Source organism: Cibotium barometz, chromosome 47, assembly GCF_041138505.1.
Source record: "Cibotium barometz isolate CiBa-2024 chromosome 47, ASM4113850v1, whole genome shotgun sequence".
Lineage (NCBI taxonomy): Eukaryota > Viridiplantae > Streptophyta > Polypodiopsida > Cyatheales > Cibotiaceae > Cibotium > Cibotium barometz.
The window spans coordinates 28,214,281-28,233,986 of NC_141092.1; the positions used below are offsets into that span (position 1 = coordinate 28,214,281).

The 19,706-nt window shown below is 35.7% G+C and overlaps 1 protein-coding gene across 1 annotated transcript; it reads right to left on the reverse strand.

Annotated features, from left to right (window-relative positions):
- Positions 1-15,933: 15,933 nt before the first annotated feature.
- On the reverse strand, positions 15,934-19,415 carry LOC147611554 (putative glutathione S-transferase GSTU6). Its single transcript, XM_086784916.1, has 4 exons — positions 19,131-19,415; positions 18,833-19,029; positions 18,322-18,356; positions 15,934-16,088 (listed from the first exon to the last, which is right to left on the reverse strand). The coding sequence occupies exons 1-4, from the start codon at positions 19,413-19,415 to the stop codon at positions 15,934-15,936; spliced, it is 672 nt and encodes a 223-aa protein (XP_086641042.1).
- Positions 19,416-19,706: the final 291 nt, after the last annotated feature.

Genomic DNA, 19,706 nt, shown 5'->3' on the forward strand with positions numbered 1-19,706 from the left:
AATTTTCTTTCATGCATAAAAATCAATTTTGATGAAAGTAAAACTTTTATAATTTAAAACAAATTCTTTTATGCATCTATTTATGCATAAAAATCAATTTTGATGAAAGTAACACTTTTAGAATAAAAATATTCTCCAATATGCATCTTTTTATGCATAGAAATTAATTCTAATGGAAATAACACTTTTATAATAAAAATATTTATAATATGCATTTTTCTATGCATAGAATGAAAATAACACTTTTAGAATACACAAACGGTGGGGATTACTCTTTTTGAATAATAAAAGATAAAACTTATTTCACAAAATTTAAGAAAATTTTGCCATAATATCCTTTGTATGGCTAACCATTTTTCAAAATTTTTCATTCTCAAGTTACTTAGAAATTATCCCAAATGGTTTAAAGCATTCTAAACTAATCAAATTCCACTTTTTAAAGAGAAACAATAAGAAAAGTTTAATTCTCACAATTTGATTACATATCTAGGATAAAGAAAGGCTGAATTCAACAATGAAGAGAGGGGGAAAGCCTTTCCAACAAGGCATAACATCATTTTTCATTTTAAAGAAAATAAAAATTAGAAAACCATTAAATGGAATAAAGAAAAAGTAGGATTTCTAGCTTACATGAATTTTTGTGAGCTTCCTTTGGCTTGATGGTTTGAGGGATCTACTCTTGTTTGTAACAAGAGTGGCACCAACTTTTTCGAAGAGGAAATGGTCAAAAATTAATGAATTATCAATAAATTCATTGTTTTTGGCTCTAGGAGGAGTAGAGTAACAGTGCATAAAACACTATTGAGCTTCTACAAAGGGAGAGGCTTCTATTTATAGGAAAAAGTGAGCCTCTAACCAATCAAATTGATTCTAGAATTTTCGAGATCAGTTTGGTCAATTTTTGACCATTTTTGGGTCAGTTTAGCTTACTTTTTGGATATCCAGTTTTGAATTAGGAGAGAGGAGAGATGAAATATCTAATTTTATTGATTTAAAACTCAAAAGCAATGATGGGAAAAAGGTGCCTACTTCATGAGGGGGAATCCCCACTCTAAGGTGTCAAAAATTCATTTTTTTAGTATTTCCTTTGGTCCTTAGTCCACTCTTCATCTTATGTGAGTATTTACTCATTTTTGGGAGGATTTTCTTTATTTCTTCAATTTACCTCCTCCCTACATCTCCTTCCTACATTTGGATTAATCTTATTTGTCCATAGGAGCCTTAATTAAAAATTTTCAGAGAATGTGGACCCTTTTAGGATAAGGCCTTTTGAACAGATTATAATTTATTTCTAATGCAGTTTCTAAAATTCTTTTTGAACTTCTATTTCAGGGAAATTTATTTTAATAAGATGAGATATTTTTTCATCCAAAAATATTTAAAAACTGAATCACCTCTCTTTAGAAGATTTTCTCTCTAGGCAAAAACAGGTAGAAACAAGATCTTTTATATTTCTGAAGAGGGATTTGATTACAGGGGAAGATACTGGACTTCTTGAGAGGCTGGGGAGGAATGTTACATTTTGTTCCACTTGAAAAACGTGAGATGTCCTCATCTCGCAAACTGGGAGTAATCCCACAATAGTTTGACTTCTTTCTCCCAGGTGGCATCTTCAAAAGGATAGAACTTCCATTTAACCAATAATTCTCCTAGAATTCTATTCCTGAGAACCTTCTCTCGAACATCAAGGATTTCTTCAAGTTGGAGTTCCATCTGTCCTTGGGTTGAAGAAGTCAAGATTTCATCACATCAAGCACATGATTCGGGCTTGGTACATACTTTTTAAGTAGGCTAACACGAAATACATTATGTACTTTGAGATGAGGAGACAGAAGAAGCTTGTAGGCTAAGTCACCTACTTTCTTTGTAATCACATATGGCCCACAATATCTGGGGGATAACTTCTTGTACTTCCCAAGAGATAGAGAATTTCTTTTGGGGCATACTCGAATGAAGACTATATTTGCTTCTTTAAATTTTCTGTATGTCCTCTTCTTATCTGCATAATGTTTCTGTCTATCTTGGGTAACTTTTATATCTTTGCGAATTGACTATATCTGTTGCTCCATGTCGTCAAGCAAAACATCTCGACCCTAATCAATGGGTTGGACCAAGTTAATGGAGTTAAGCAATCTTGTCCATACAAAGCTTTGAAAGGGCTCATTCCAATACTTCAGTGATAAGAAGCATTGTAGGCTAACTCGACTATGTGCAGATAACTTAGCCACTTCTTGGGTTCCCTGCCACAGCATGACCGAAGTATATCTTCGATTACTTGGTTTACCCTTTCTGTTTGACCGTCGATCTCGGGGTGGTAAGCTGTGCTGAGATCCAAGAAAGTTCCTACTGCTTCAAAAAATGCAGTCCAAAATCTTGACGTGAATTTGGGGTCTCGATCACTTACTATTCTTCTAGGTAGGCCATGCAATCTAAAGACTTCCTTGAGGAACACTCTGGCCACGTCTGCCCGCAGTGTAGGTTTCTTTTACTGGAATCAGATGGGCAACTTTGGTTAGTCTATCAACAACTACCACGAAGATGGAGTTGTAACCTGATTGCACTGAAGGTAATCTAGTAATAAAATCCATATTGATACATTCCCACTTCATCTGGGGAGACCCATAATTGAATGCCTTTCTTAACTTTTGCTTTAGAATACAGATATGCTTACACTCCTCTTTAAACTTTAACTTATAAAACAATCCAATTATTGGTTACAGATGTCATAGCTCAAAATTTCCATCCAATCCTTGTTTCTCACCAACAAACAATATCACTTTGGACTCTCCGTTGAGACTAGCTGGTCAGCAACAACGAGATCCAGTAACAGATTACAATAAAAATTGGTCCATCATATAATATATATTTTCCATGTCATACGCATGGGTGTCCTAAGCACCGCAAGCCTGTGCATCGCCTGGTCAGAACCCTCCAGGATCCTCCTTAGGTGTCCTGGCACTTCACTCAGGGACCGCTTCGTCGGCCCTCGCCCATCGTACGGAAGCACACCATTTTTCACCATACCAAGGTTGGTCAAGACCTGGGCAGATTTTTACCACGTGAGCCGTCCTTTGAACACTCCCCACCAGCTGTTGCAACCGAACTTCCCTTAGAAAAACACATATATCAAATGCTCCCTCCAACATTCTGACGTAAGACAGTCCTTTAAGAAAACACGGTTTCTATGCAAGTTTTCAGTTTTGATTTTCTTTTGAATATAATGAATATATCTTAAAGTTTCTATGCAAGTTTTCATTTTTGATTTTCTTTTGAATATAATGAGTATATCTTAAATCTGTATCCGAATACTTCTAGATCGCATGTCTGAATTCCAACTGGATTTCATGAATTCTTTAACCTTGATCCTCAGATCCAAATCAAAGAGTCTTAACTTGATTTCAGATTCGGTGGGTGATTTGAGTGAATTTTCCTGAATTGGTCACATCGTCTTTTCTTAAAAACTGACGGAGTTATGTCTTGGTCATAGTCTGATTGAGGGTTTGAGTCTAGAAAGGTTCTCCCTGAACTATCTTTCTCGAAGGGTAATATTTCAATTACTACTTTACTGAATTTCATTCATTGAGTATTTTCTTAATTGAATTCAAAACTAATCACAAGTTGCTATGAGGAATAAATTAATCATTTATCTAAAATTCTGACTTCGATAGTTTTTTTGAGTTTTCTCATTACCATCCTAGAGATATACGGTAGAATTTTCTCATAGAGTATTTACTTATTCATTTACCAATATTCATGGGATTTAAACATAGGATTAAAGAGTACTCTTATTTTGATATAAAAATTCTGTATGCGTCTATTTATGCATAAAATCCAATTTCTATGGAAATAACACTTTTATATAAAAGAAAATCCTTTTATGCATCTATTGATGCATAAAAATCAATTTTAATGAAAGTAACACTTTTATAATAAAGAAAATTCTTTTATGCATAAAAATCAATTTTGATGAAAGTAACACTTTTATAATAAAAATAATTTATTTATGCATGTATTTATGCATAAAAATCAATTTTGATGAAAGTAACACTTTTATAATAAAGAAAATCTTTTATGCATCTACTTATGCATAAAAATCAATTTTGATGAAAGTAACACTTTTAGAATAAAAAATTCTTTTATGCATCTATTTATGTAGAAAAATCAATTTTGATAAAAGTAACACTTTTAGAATAAAAAAAATTCTTTTATGCATCTATTTATGCATAAAAATCAATTTTGATGAAAGTAACACTTTTATAATAAAAAAATCTTTTATGCATAAAAATCAATTTTGATGAAAGTAACACTTTTATAATAAATTTTTTTATGCATCTATGCATGCATAAAAATCAATTTTCATGAAAGTAACACTTTTATAATATAAAAAAATCTTTTAGGCATCTATTTATGCATCTATTTATGCATAAAAATTAATTTTGATGAAAGTAACACTTTTATAATATAAAAAATTCTTTTATGCATCTATTTATGCATAAAAATCAATTTTGATGAAAGTAACACATTTATAATAAAAGAAATTCTTTTATTAATCTATTTATGCATAAAAATCATTTTTGATGAAAGTAATACCTTTAGAATAAACAAATTTCTCTAATATGCATCTTTCTATTGCATGGAAATTAATGGAAATAACACTTTTCTAATAAAAATATTTCTAATATGCATTTTTCTATGCATAGAATGAAAATAACACTTTTAGAGTACACAAACGGTGGGGATTACTCTTTTTAAATAATAAAAGATAAAACTTATTTCAGAAAATTTAATTTTGCCATAACCTCCTTTGTATGGCTGACCATTTTTCAATTGTTTTTCAATCTTAAGTTACTTAGAAATTATCCCAAATGGTTCAAAGCATTCTAAACTAATTAAATTCCACTTTTTAAAGAGAAACAATATGAAAAGTTTAATTCTAACAATTTGATTACATATCTAGGATAAAGAAAGGCTGAATTCAAGAATGAAGAGAGGGGGAAAGTCTTTCCAACAAGGCATAACATCATTTTCATTTTAAAGAAAACAAAAATTAGAAAACCATTAAATGGAATAAAGAAAAAGTAGGATTTCTAGCTTACATGAATTTTTGTGAGCTTTCCTTTGGCTTGATGGTTTGAGGGATCTACTCTTGTTTATAACAAGAGTGGCCACCAATTTTTTCGAAGAGGAAACGGTCAAAAACTAATGAATTATCAATAAATTCACTGTTTTTGGTTCTGGGAGGAGTAGAGTAACAGTGCATAAAACACTATTGAGCTTCTACAAAGGGGGAGGCTTCTATTTATAGAAAAAAGTGAGCCTCTAACCAAGCAAATTGATTCTAGAAATTTCTAGATCAGTTTGGTCAATTTTTAACCTTTTTTGGGTCAGTTTAGCTTACTTTTTGGATCCAGTTTTGAATCAGGAGAGAGGAGAGATGAAATATCTAATTTTATTGATTTAAAATTCAAAAGCAATGATGGAAAAAAGGTGCCTACTTCATGAGGGGGAATCCCCACTCTGAGGTGTCAAGAATTCATTTTTTTAGTATTTCCTTTGGATCTTATGTGAGTATTTACTCATTTTTGGGAGGATTTTCTTTATTTCTTCAATTTACCTCCTCCCTACATTTGGATTAATCTTATTTGTCCATAGGAGCTTTAATTAAAATTTTTTAGAAAATGTGGACCCTTAGGATAAGGCCTTTTGAGAATAGGTTATAATTTATTTCTAATTCTGAAATTCTTTTTCAACTTCTGTTTCGAGGGAATTTATTTTAATAACATGAGATATTTTTCCATCCAAAAATATTTAAAAACTGAATCACCTCTCGTTAGAAGATTTTCTCTCTTTAGGCCAAAACAGGTAGAAACAAGATCTTTTATATTTATGAACCAAGTAATCAAAGATATACTTCCGTCATGCTGTTGGCAGGTGCAGATAACTTAGCCACTTCTTGGGTTCCCTGCCACACAGCATGACGGAAGTATATCTTTGATTACTTGGTTTACCCTTTCTGTTTGACCGTCGGTCTCGGGGTGGTAAGCTGTGCTGAGATCTAAGAAAGTTCCTATTGCTTCAAAAAATGCAGTCCAGAATCTTGACGTGAATTTGGGATCTCAATCACTTACTATTCTTCTGGTGGGGGTAGGCCATGCAATCTAAAGATTTCCTTGGGGAACACTCTAGCCACGTTCGCCGCCGCAGTGTAGGTTTCTTTTACTCGAATCAGATGGGCAACTTTGGTTAGTCTATCAACTACCACAAAGATGGAGTTGTAGCCTGATTGCACTGAAGGTAATCCAGTAATAAAATCCATACTGATACATTCCCACTTCATCTGGGGGGACCCATAATTGAATGCCTTTCTTAACTTTTGCTTTAGAATACATATATGCACACACTCCTCTTTAAACTTTAACTTATAACACAATCCAATTATTGGTTACAGATGTCATAGCTCAAAATTTCCATCCAATCCTTGTTTCTCACAAAAAGCAGTATCACTCTGGACTCTCCGTTGAGACTAGCTGGTTAGCAATGAGATCAAATAACAGATTACAATAAACATTGGTCCGCCATATAATATATATCTTCCAGAACGTATACATGGGTGTCCGAAGCACCGCGAGCCCGTGCATCGCCTGGTCAGAACCCTCCAAGATCCTCCTTAGGTGTCTTGGCACTTCACTTAGGGACCGCTTCGTCGGCCCTTGCCCATCATACCGAAAGCACACAATTTTTCACCATACCAAGGCTGGTCAAGACCTGGGCAGATTTTTGCCACGTGAGCCGTCCTTTGACTCCCCGCCACAACCGAACTTCCCTTAGAAAAACACATATACCAAATGTTCCCTCCAACATTCTGACGTAAGACAGTCCGTTAAGAAAATAGGGTTTCTATGAAAGTTTTCATTTTTGATTTTCTTTTGAATATAATGAGTATATCTTAAATCCGTATCCCAATACTTCTAGATCGCAGGTCTCAATTCCAATAGAATTTCATGAATTCTGTAACCTTGATCCTCAGATCCAAATCAAAGGGTCTTAACTTGATTTCAGATTCGGTGGGTGATTTGAGTGAATTTTCCTGAACTAGTCACATCGTCTTTTCTTAAAACTGACGAAGGAGTTATGTCTTGGTCATAGTCTGATTCAGGGTTTGAGTCTAGAAAGGTTCTCCCTGAACTATCTTTCTGGAAGGGTAATATTTCAATTACTACTTTACTGAATTTCATTCATTGAGTATTTGCTTAACTGAATTCCAAACTAATCACGAGTTCCTATGAGAATAAATTAATATTTCACGAGTTCCTATGAGGAATAAATTAATCATTTATCTAAAATTCTGACTTCGATAGTTTTTCTTAGTTTTCTCATTACCATCCTAGAGAATATGAAACGGTAGAATTTTCTCTCACAAAGTATTTACTTATTCATTTACCAATATTCATGGGATTTAAACATAGGATTAAAGAGTACTCTTATTTTGATATCAAAATTCTGTATGCGTCTATTTATGCATAAAATCATTCTTCTATGGAAATAACACTTTTATATAAAAGAAAATCCTTTTATGCATCTATTTATGCATAAAAATAAAATTTGATAAAAGTAACACTTTTATAATAAATAAATTTCCTTTATGCATCTACTTATGCATAAAAATCATTTTTGATGAAAGTAACACTTTTATAATAAAAATAATTCTTTTATGCATCTATTTATGCATAAAAATCAATTTTGATGAAAGTAACACTTTTATAATTAAAAACATTCTTTTATGCATCTATTTATGCATAAAAATAAATTTTGATGAAAGTAACACTTTTAGAATAAAAACATTCTTTTATGCATCTATTTATATAGAAAAATCAATTTTGATGAAAGTAACACTTTTAGAATTTTAACAATGCTTTTATGCCTCTATTTATGCATAAAAATCAATTTTGATGAAAGTAACACTTTTATATTAAAAAAATTCTTTTATGCATCTATTTATGCATAAACATCAATTTTGATGAAAGTAATACTTTTATAATAAAAAAATCTTTTATGCATAAAAATCAATTTTGATGAAAGTAACACTTTTATAATAAAATTTTTTTATGCATCTATTCATGCATAAAATCAATTTTCATGAAAGTAACACTTTTATAATATAAAAAAATCCTTTAGGCATCTATTTATGCATAAAAATCAATTTTGATGAAAGTAACACTTTATATTAAAAGAAATTCTTTCATGAATCTATTTATGCATAAAAATCAATTTTGATGAAAGTAACACTTTTAGAAAAAAAAATCTCCAATATGCATCTATTGCATAGAAATCAATTCTAACGGAAATAACACTTTTAAAAATATTTCTAATATGTATTTTTCTATGCATAGAATGAAAATAATACTTTTAGAATACACAAACGGTGGGGATTACTCTTTTTGAATAATAAAAGATAAAACTTATTTCAAAAAATTTAAGAAAATTTTGCCATAACCTCCTTTGTATGGATGACCATTTTTTAATTTTTTTTCATTCTTAAGTTACTTAGAAATTATCCCAAATGGTTTAAAGCATTCTAAACTAATCAAATTTCACTTTTTAAAGAGAAACAATATGAAAAGTTTAATTCTAACAATTTGATTACATATCTAGGATAAAGAAAGGCTGAATTCAAGAATGAAGAGAGAGGGAAAGCCTTTCCAACAAGGCATAACATCATTTTTTATTTTAAAGAAAATAAAAATTAGAAAACCATTAAATGAAATAAAGAAAAAGTAGGATTTCTAGCTTACATGAATTTTTGTGAGCTTTCCTTTGGCTTGATGGTTTGAGGGATCTACTCTTATTTGTAACAAGAGTGGCCACCAATTAATTTGAAGAGGAAATGGTCAAAAACTAATGAATTATCAATAAATGGGTTGTTGCAAGATCAGGGTGACCAGTTTTATCTAGCTTATGCTGGACTGGGACAATGCTTGGAGAGCAAATTTTGGGGGGCAAGGTACTTAAAATGAGATCAAGCAAATAATAAAAAATACGCTTTCCCTTAAATTAATCCAATATAACTTAAATTAATATAAATTAGTCTAATTAATCAAAAATATGATGAAATGATAAACAAATGATCTTTCCATACTGAGTGATCCAATTTATTTTTCCATAGATGCACCATTACAAGTACACTATTCCCTATAGGTTTTAGATGATTCACATCAAAAATGTAATTTTACTAATTAGATTATTAATATTTGCAGGTCTTCTAATAGTCTGGAAGAATTTTAAAAAAGAGATCATTAAAAATCCAACCATTGGATTTGTAATTTTTTCTAACCACCACATTCTACTAATGTCGCAGTATCTACCCACTCTTTTGATCTACAAGATTGAGGATTTTAAGTGGTAGCTATTGTGGGTACAAAAAGTGGCGTATATTATAACACTTTAAAGACCTTGAAATATTTAAAGAAAATACACAAATATCTTAAAATTTTCTCAAAAAATCAAGTTAAGCTCCATATTATGTGAAGATCTAAGGTACAAAGTGGGAATCTCATATGAGTTTATATGTAAAAGATATTAGCATTTTATGGAATCAGTTCAAATTTGGGACAGGGTGTATACATTGACTTTGTACCTCAGAAAATGAGGACTTTTGACTATCCATTGCTTAATCAAATTATGCAACTCTATATCCAACTTTGAATATGATGTTCCAACGAAAGAACTTGAAACAAAATTCCTTCATTTAGTAGGAGAGATTAGCCACTAAAGGTAAATAAATGCTTGTTTTTTTACTGTTTACAGGGGGCCTGAGTGGACAAAACTAGGCACCCTGATCTTGCAACCACCCAAATTCATTGTTTTTGGCTCTAGGGAGGAGTAGAGTAACAGTGCATAAAACACTATTGAGCTTCTACAAAGGGGGAGGCTTTTATTTATAGGAAAAAGTGAGCCTCTAACCAAGCAAATTGATCCTAGAATTTTCGAGATCAGTTTGGTCAATTTTTGACCATTTTTGGGTTAGTTTAGCTTACTTTTTGGATATTCAGTTTTGAATTAGGAGAGAGGAGAGATGAAATATCTAATTTTATTGATTTAAAATTCAAAAGCAATGATGGGAAAAAGGTGCCTACTTCATGAGGGGGAATCCCCACTCTGAGGTGTGAAAAAAATCATTTTTTTAGTATTTCCTTTGGTCCTTAGTCCACTCTTCATCTTATGTGAGTATTTACTTATTTTTGGGGGGATTTTCTTTATTTATTCAATTTACCTCCTCCGTACATTTGGATTAATCTTACTTCTCCATAGGAGCCTTAATTAAAAATTTTCAGAAAATGTGGACCCTGAGGATAAGGCCTTTTGAACAGATTATAATTTATTTCTAATGCAGCTTCTGAGATTCTTTTTGAACTTTTGTTTCGGGGAATTTATTTTAATAAGATGAGATATTTTTCCATCCAAAAATATTTAAAAACTGAATCACCTCTCTTTAAAAGATTTTCTCTCTCTAGGCCAAAACAGGTAGAAACAAGATCTTTTATATTTTTGAAGAGGGATTTGATTACAGGGGAAGATATTGGACTTCTTGAGAGGCTGGGGAGGAATCTTACATTCTCTTCCACTTGAAAAACGCGAAACGTCCTCATCTCGCAAACTGGGGGTAATCTCGTAATAGTTTGGCTTCTTTCTCCCAGGTGGCATCTTCAAAAGGATAGAACTTCCATTTAACCAATAATTCTCTCAGAATTCTATTCCTGAGAACCTTCTCTCAAACATCAAGGATTTCTTTAGGTTGGAGTTCCATCTGCCCTTGGGTTGAAGAAGTTAAGATTTCATCACATCAAGCACATGATTTGGGCTTGGTACATACTTTTTAAGTAGGCTGACATGAAATACATTATGTACTTTGAGATGAGGAGGCAGAAGAAACTCGTAGGCTAAGTCACCTACTTTCTTTGTAATCACATATGGCCCACAATATCTGGGGGATAACTTCTTGTACTTCCCAAGAGATAGAGAACTTCTTTTGGGGCGTACTCGAATGAAGACCATATTTGCTTCTTCAAATTTTTTGTATGTCCTCTTCTTATCTGCATACTGTTTTTGTCTAGCTTTTATATCTTTGCGAATTGACTACATCTGTTGCTCCGTGTAGTCAAGCAACTGTCTGGACATCTCGACCCTAATCAATGGGTTGAACCAAGTTAATGGAGTTAAGCAATCTTGTCCATACAAAGCTTTGAAAGGGCTCATCCCAATACTTCAGTGATAAGAAGCATTGTAGGCGAACTCGACTAGGCGCAGATAACTTAGCCACTTCTTCGGTTCCCTGCCACCACAGCATGACCGAAGTATATCTCACACAAGGGTACCTTGCATTGCTCATCACTATGTGTAACAAATAATGATAGAAACATAATTGTCCCATTAAATACATTTTTAGGAAGAACTGTGTGGGTACAAGTGAATTTTGAAAGTTACTAGTGTGATTTGAAGTGAAGGAATTGGGTTGAAAAGATCACCTGAATGGATGATTCTTACCAATAAAAGATGATTTTGCCAATTGTATGGGAGAGGGCCTTGCATAGGCGGAACAAACTTTCCAATGGAGTGAAGCTTTTCTTCTACATCGTGAGCTAGAGAAATAGCTTCGTAGAGAGTTCAAGGAGGTTTAAACATATATCACCTCTACTTGTATACTTTCTTCTTTGAGACTATCTTCATATTTTTGCTATAAAGTATCATTAGGGACATCCTCAGGCATGCGAAGATGTAGTAAAGTATGCCAAAAATACTTTGTATATATACTGAGATACAATGTCATGATCATTCCAAGAAAATTTTCTCCATGCACGACATTCTTGTAGGGTGGCAGAAAAGACTCCTTGACTTTATCTTTGAAACTAAGTGATTTGTTTGTCAGTAGCATGATGCAATACATTCCACCATAAAGATGCCTTATTCACCATGTGATTAGTAACATATTTGATCTTATCCTTTTTTGAGAAGCTTAAATAATCATCAAACTAGCTTAACCATGAAAGAATAGAGCAGCCATCCTTTTTACCATCAAATTTTACAAAAATAAAAGAGCAACAACTTATCTTGGATTCCTTATGTGATGTCGAACATCAAAAGCTTCTTTGAGAATTTTGGCAATGTGGTCATCTTCTTCTTCCAGCAGTTGAGCTTGGATTAAAGGAAGATTTTTATCGAGTGTCGACTCAAGAAGTGGGGAGTTAGTAAAGCCATAAGCGTTATCGATATGAAAAGCATCATCACCTGAAGAATGATTCATTGTTGTGAGTTTTGCTAATAAAATTGGAGATTTATTACCTCGTGTGATTTGCATAATGCAAATCACAATTGGGTTGCTCAAAATGACATCCTGTGGTGCTAAATGTAGCTAGAGCTGCACCTTGATTTGTATAAGCCAATGAAGAAAGATAATACCGCCACAACCAAATTGCTTCGTTGTATTGTTTGACCACAACAAAATAAATATTTGTAGGTGTTGTAGAGAATGGAGAGGTCAACACATGAACACTAAATGTGAGCCTTGCAAACAGCTTTTCACATGAACTAAGCTCAAACACTGATGGAGAAGATGAGTTAAATTTTATGGGATTTTTAAATATTTGTAGCATTATATGGTAGTGATGTGTAGCATTATATGGTAGTGATGTGTGTGAAAACACTTAGGACCGTCGGGCCACTTTGTTCCTCACTAGGAGGTTTTTTTCCCCATTTGTATGTACACCCTCTTATCCACTCATTTTGGGGTGTGTACTTATCTTTTGTATCGGCACACATTTTTCATTCTAATCTAGTGAGTTTGTGTGCTCTCAAGCTTCTCTATCTTGTGTGTGTGCATTGTTGCAACCCTAACCCTAATTCCAACAATTGGTATCAGAGCTAGCTTCCTTGACACTTGATCAGGTATCCTGTCCCCCTCCTCATCGGCGACCCTGTTTTTCTATCTCCGATTGAGATACCCTCCTAGAAGAAGAAGGTATATATTGTAGTGTGATGTATACAAAGTTTTCGAGGTCCGCAGCGTGATTTCAGGGGCGTTTTGGGCACCATGAGGTTTCTGTAAGTGTTCTGGAGAGGCGTTATTTTGGATTGGTTATGCTCGAATTTGGGCATCTGGGCTATGCAGCGCGTAAATATTTGGTGTGCAACAACATCTATAGTGTCTTCAACAACATCGATCATCATACTTTCTAGTAACACTCTATTCTCTACTCTGTGTTATTTTTCATACATTTTGCAGGTGATTTAGTCAGTTGCAGCCATCCGGGGTTGCATTAAGTGAATACTGAGTACTTGTAGTGAGTACTTGTAGTGTGTTGAAAGATTTTTCATTTGGTTGACAGTCATGGCTAGCAGTAGTGATGTATTCAACCCATTGTGGTTCTATACAATGACACATGTACTGGTTGCTAAAGGCCTTTGGAATGTGGTCAGTGGTAGTGAAAATTGTCCTATTTAACAACTACTAGTGCAACCAGGTGCTGCAAGTACATCTGAAGTAGAATATAATACAAATGTGGCTCCTCCACATGCACCACCAGTACCTCCCACTGTTGCTCAAATGAGATGGGATGGAAGAGATGCACATGACGTGCATTGCTTATACTTTCTATGAAGCGAAGCATTATTCCTCATATTCAGTCATGTAAGACTTCAAAACATGCATGGGATGCACTTGCTGCATATTATACCAAGTGCGCAATAAAGCACGTGTTGCATATCTATGCAAAAAGTTGGAGTCTGAGCACATGAATGAGGAAGACTCAATGGACAACTTCTTGAGCAAGATCAAATATTTTAAGGAGCAGCTCTCTAGCGTGGATGAGATATATGCATGAAATTTCTTGGACATACACTTCCCCTCTCGATTTGAACGAAGGGTGCCAACGTTGCATTCACATGCATTTTCAGCCATGGATACAAAATGCCTAAGGCACATAAAACCTCGAACTTCTGCTTTAATGGATACAGCTAGCTATATCTAGAGTAATCATTAATAAAAGTGACAAAGTAGAGATATCCCCCAACATATGGTGTCATGATAGAACCACATACATCACTATGTATAAGCTGTAATTTCTTAATACCTCTCATAGATCCATCCTTTGGAAATGATGCCCGATGCATTTAACCAAGAATACATGAGTGTCCACTAGTGTATGTTATGACACATGAGTGTCCACTAGTGGGTTTTGCTTTCACCTTGGTGATTCATGTATATCATGGCTCAACAAGAAGCAGCCTACAATGGCCACTTCCAACTGTGAAGCTGAGTACAGGGCAGCCTTTACAACTACAGTAGAGTGTGTGTGGCTGAGACGTCTTATGGCTGATTTGGAGGTTTGGGGAGTCATCTAGCACTACGATTTTAACTGATAGTAGCCAGAGCGCATTAGTAGGCGAGGAACCCAGTGTTTTATGCCCACACTAAGCACATTGAGGTGCATTACCACTATGTCAAGGGAAAGACTCTCTGCTCTAGCAAAGATCAGCTTGGTCTATGTGCCTACATATGACAACATGGCACATTTATTCACGAAGGCTCTTCCTCATGAAAAGTTTGAGGCTTTTCGTAAAGCTTTGGGCTTACTTCCTTTTTAGGATTGATTGGCTATACCCTGTATATGTTCACATCATCACTCCAAGGGGGATTTGTAGCATTATATGGTAGTGATGTGTGTGAACACACTTCGGACCATCGGGGCACTTTTTCCCTTACTGGGAGGTTTTATCCCCCGTGCGTATGTACACCCTCTTATCTACTCATTTTGGGGTGTGTACTTATCTTTTGTATCTGGCACACGTTTGTTTATTCTAATCTAGTAAGTTTGTGTGCTCTCAAGCATCTCTATCTTGTGTGTGTGTTATTGCAACCCTAACCCTAATTCCAACAAGATTTTCCTTGGATTTTAAAAAACTTTCTATATTTTTAAAGATTTTTAAGCTAAAATGGTTTTTATAAAATAGATAATGAGGTTGAGAAAACTCTAAAAAACATTCACAAAACTCTAAACTCTGACCAAAAGAATAAAACTTCAAGCTTTAAATTTGGTGAGTGCATTCGCTAGGGAATTATCATCTTGTTTATTTGATCTCATAGATTTGAAGACACTGGCATCCTTTGCTTGGCCATCTATGCATGCTCATTATGATGTGTACACTTCTTGCAACTCAAGGGAGAAAATGATGTTACTACATCTATATGTGGGTATATTTGATGGAAAACTCTTTGTTTCATGTGATATTTCTTTGATAGAACATATGGGATTTTTGGATGTACACAACAAAGGTATTAATGATGGAAGTGTGCAATGGTGGTCAATGGATCAATGAACACAATGTTTGGGCACATTTTACACCCAACTTTTCTCAGGTTTCAACATGTCGTGTGGCTAGCTTCTGCATCGTCGAGCCCTTTATCGGGCACATTAAAAGCTACGTGGAGATAGTGCTGAGGCTGGCTTAGCCCGTTTTACGTCATAACTCATAAGCATGACCCCTTCACAATCAACTGGGAAAGCAAGACATAAGGCCTGTAGTACGACGAGCTAGCATTTGTTGTATAACTAATTACACGTTCATTGTAAAAGTTAAGAGAGACAGAAATATACACATGCATCGCATCGACACGATGTGACGTGATGTTGAGAAATAGTCAATGCATTGTATTCGTCGAAAGTGTTAGATTTGAAAAAACGAGACTCTTTCTGTTGTGCATTCTGCCTCTAGTGCAAGTTTGCATTGTGTGTCTGAGAAGAATAAAAGAAAACACCAATAAATACTGCATTGTATACAATTGTTATTCACGGGGCAGGGATACAGAACTCACTCTCCAAAACAAGGATAAAAATGTCAAGCTCTTCTAGACTCTGGCTCAGTAAGTAAATAAGCAGTAGTTCATTCATTTGGGAAGTGGTTATTTCTGAAACCCTTGGCGGCCTCTGCGAGCTGCTTAGCTTTGTTTGGCAACAAGCACGCCGCCGGAGGGCAGCCTTCAAAGGCCTTCAGCCAGGCTTGAAAGCGGGGCAGCTTCTCCAAGTCCCATTCAAAGCCTGCCATAGACTCCAATGCAGGCAGATACACAACTAGGGGGTGTTGGCGCTATATATAGCATGCTAACCCTAACCCTAGGTCCTAGCCTATATAAGCCTATCTCAGTGTGCTATTCCACACACTTTTGGGGATCTACATCGTGTGCATCTCTCCTGTCTCTCGTCTACCGTCTCGACTCCTTGTCTCTCTTCCTCGGCTCGTCCAACATGGTATCAGAGCGAAGACGGACAAAGCACGGAGCATCATCTTCTTCCTTGTCTACAAAGAGAGCTAAGTGTTATTTGAATCTTTTATCTTTTCTTCTTTGTCTTCTTGATTCAAGAGATGTGTCTTGCATATGTTTCTGTGTGCGTGATACTTCGCTTGCTATCTCGTGTTTATTGTTATCAAGCTTATGCATACACTTTGTTCAAAATTTCTGTTAACCAATTGTTCGAATTCTTGGTGCTTGAATATATTGTTATATAAAAGGGCTTGCGCCTGATGGCTTCTTGCCAACGCACAATTCCATGAACTATTTTCAATATCATGTACAATACTACTATTGTTCGTCTATGTGGTGCTAGGCTTTGCCAGAACAGATTTCGCTAAAAGAAGGAATTTTCCACATCGTAATTGTATTGCTGTGGTTTTTGCTTTTCATATTAAAGTTTGAGCTTTGTAGCTAGAAAGCGCCGTTCTCTATTTTTAGAAAAGCTGCATAAGGAGCTCGTAATCAGCTGGCTTTAGGCGGCTAATTGCCTGCGTTTTGGTTGCCCGGCATTTAAATGGAGCGCCTAGTTACTTTCCAGCAGAAGCGTGAGGAGTAACATTGGCACTCATGCAGATTGTATATTCTCTGGTTTCTTTGAGGCTGAGCAGTGTAAGAGAGACACAGTACGCGTGAAGAGAACCGAGGTTTATATGAGACTGAGCAGTGTTGTATCAGACACAATATGCGTGAAGAGAATCTAGAGAAGCTGTATACTTGCAGATTGGGAGACCTCAGACATCCATAGGTTTATGTCTCAGTGCCCTATTTTTGTCGTCATAATTCCGCTTTCTTACCCTCCCTGCATGCATGGAACTAATTATAGCTACGTTTATTTATACTAAAGTTGGCTTGCTAGTCAAGGTAACGCAGGGCGGCCATGGCTGTCTTTATTCGCTTATGCCCTTGGTCAGCTATAGTTATGCTTCTAATAGTGCTATTTTAGCAAGTGAAAAAGCTGTTGACGCTCTTATTTTGTCGCTTTTTATAAAAGCGGCGCTTTGGTTGATGGCAGCCATTTAGCACATACAGTTTTTATCACGCTATTTTTGCATTGACCCTACCCAAAAATAGCATCTATTTTTTGTTTGCGTGGGGGAATAAGGCAATCGAGTTTAGACTTCTTTGCCAATATTTTCTTTTCAATTATGGAGTTTAATTTTTAACTACTTTGCCCATGGTTGTTTTCAATTGAAGCAACAAGATCTAACTACCGGTTGATGCTTTCCACTATGGCCGATTTTTGCGTTTTCTTGGCAAGGGTTTGTAAGCTCAACACATGTAGTGTTGCCAGTTGGCACACAACCTGAAGCGCTACACACGTTCTGTATATTGCAAAGCAAGAAGGCCAACCTGCTTCATGGCATCCCATTAGAAGTCAAATCTATCATTTTTGGATTCATAATTTCTATTTATCTTTGATAATATGTGCCAAACTTAGTATAACCGAAAGGCTGTCCATTATTGGAGATTAGTATGAAGTTATACTGTTTGGCCTGTTATATTTTGACTCCATTTAATCTCACATATAATTTTACATCCAAATCTTTATTGAGTGTATTTTTACATCCAAAGAAGTACTAATGCTATTCTTTTCATAACGTCCGTTGCAGGCTTGATCTATATCGTCTACAATTGCGTTAACATTGTTTCACACGTCTACCTGGGTACTCTGGCATTATTCGTCTCGTCAAAGTGGCATTATTTCTTGAAGGCCACATTATTCATCTTGTGAAAGTGGCATTATTCATGAAAGACCACTTCGTCTCATCAAAAGCTTCATTGTGGCATTATTTGTCAAAAGCCACATTATTCGTCTCGTCTCGTCAAAGCCGCATTGTGGCATTTTTTTTTGTCATAAGCGCTTTTATGGGGGCCCCCTTATTCATGTCGGCTTTATGTTTACATGTGCACATGTGTCATCTTTTGCATTTCATGTTCTATGCACGTCCATCATATTGTTTGTGTATATGTTGTCTGACGAGCGGCGTCGCGAACCGCCTCAACAGACACTGTTCTGTGTAAATTTTAGATTTCTCTAACAGACTTAATAAGAGTTTCTATTGTGAAGACTTTTATTGTGTTACAGGACGTGTTGATCTAGAGACAATATCATCTTCAACTCAAGATGGATGATGACGTCCAACACTGAAGATTATATTTAAATTTTTATTTTGCACATTCATAGAATTGAGGGCGTTTAGTGCCATTGTATTGTAACTATTGGAGTGCTAATAGTACTCCCACAATATTGTAACTTGAAATATTTTAATATAACGGTAGACGAATATAGGAGATGTGGGTTTTTCCCTTGAACCCCCAAGGGTTTTTTCATCCACATCTAGGGACCTTTGTTTGAGCGGGGGTGTTGGCGCTATATATAGCATGCTAACCCTAACCCTAGGTCCTAGCCTATATAAGCCTATCTCAGTGTGCTATTCCACACACTTTTGGGGATCTACATCGTGTGCATCTCTCCTGTCTCTCGTCTACCGTCTCGACTCCTTGTCTCTCTTCCTCGGCTCGTCCAACAGGGGGGTCAACACCACATCAACAAAGCCCAGTTGAGTCCCGCCAAAGTAAGGAAGCTCCGAGTCCTTTGGAAAGGCCCCCTCCAAGGTACTCAGGTATCCCTTTACTCCAAACTCCTCCCTTGGCACTCGAGTCAGCTTCAACAGAGCCTCAAGAACCTGTCCACCCACAGTAACTAGAGGTCTTAGTTCTCAATGCAAGATTAGCACAAATATATATTGTCTATCATAATTTGCCACCACCTTATTAAGATGCTTACCTTCTTATCACAGAAATTTGCCCAGAAACGAGCCATAGCCTTGTGGTAGGGGTCCTTGGGCAGCAAGTCTTTGCCATCAGGGGAAGGGAAGGCCTTGTTTAGGTACTCTACAATGATTGAGGGGTTCGGAGATGGGTTTTCCCTTGTGGAGGAGCATGGGCACCTTCTTGTGAAGAGGTTTGGATTGCAGGAGGAGGGGGCTCTTGTTAGGCCCAAGCTCTTGGGGAATGCTAGTGTAGGCAATGCCCTTGGCAGCAACAACAGCCACTTGAGCACGCATCGCATGTAGGGGCTAGCCCAAGCATCTAGTAGCTAAACATCATGATTGTCTCCAGAACTCGCCATGAAACCTTGACACCCTTCTTCTCTCTCTTCCTCTCTCCTGTATAGCCTTTCTAATTAATTGGTAAATGGAGGTAGTAGTAGTAGTAGTGGTGAAGGGATCATCCACTCCATCGCCCTTTATAAGAGATGCCCATTTCTCTGACGTCATCCACTGCATCACTTCACACCGCCCGACCTTATTAAAAGTCCAAGGTTGGAAGGTTCACGCACTCTTTCTCCCTCATTCACTCT

Bases quoted from the DNA above. Each gene is read 5' to 3' on its own strand.
- LOC147611554 (XM_086784916.1), bottom strand. From the start codon at position 19,415: ATGCGATGCGTGCTCAAGTGGCTGTTGTTGCTGCCAAGGGCATTGCCT. The intron at 19,030-19,130 runs GTAAGCATCTTA...GTGGGTGGACAG, and splicing joins CAAATTTCTGTGATAAGAAG to GTTCTTGAGGCTCTGTTGAA. The intron at 16,089-18,321 runs GTCAGACAACAT...AGTCTATGGCAG, and splicing joins GGCGGTTCGCGACGCCGCTC to GCTTTGAATGGGACTTGGAG.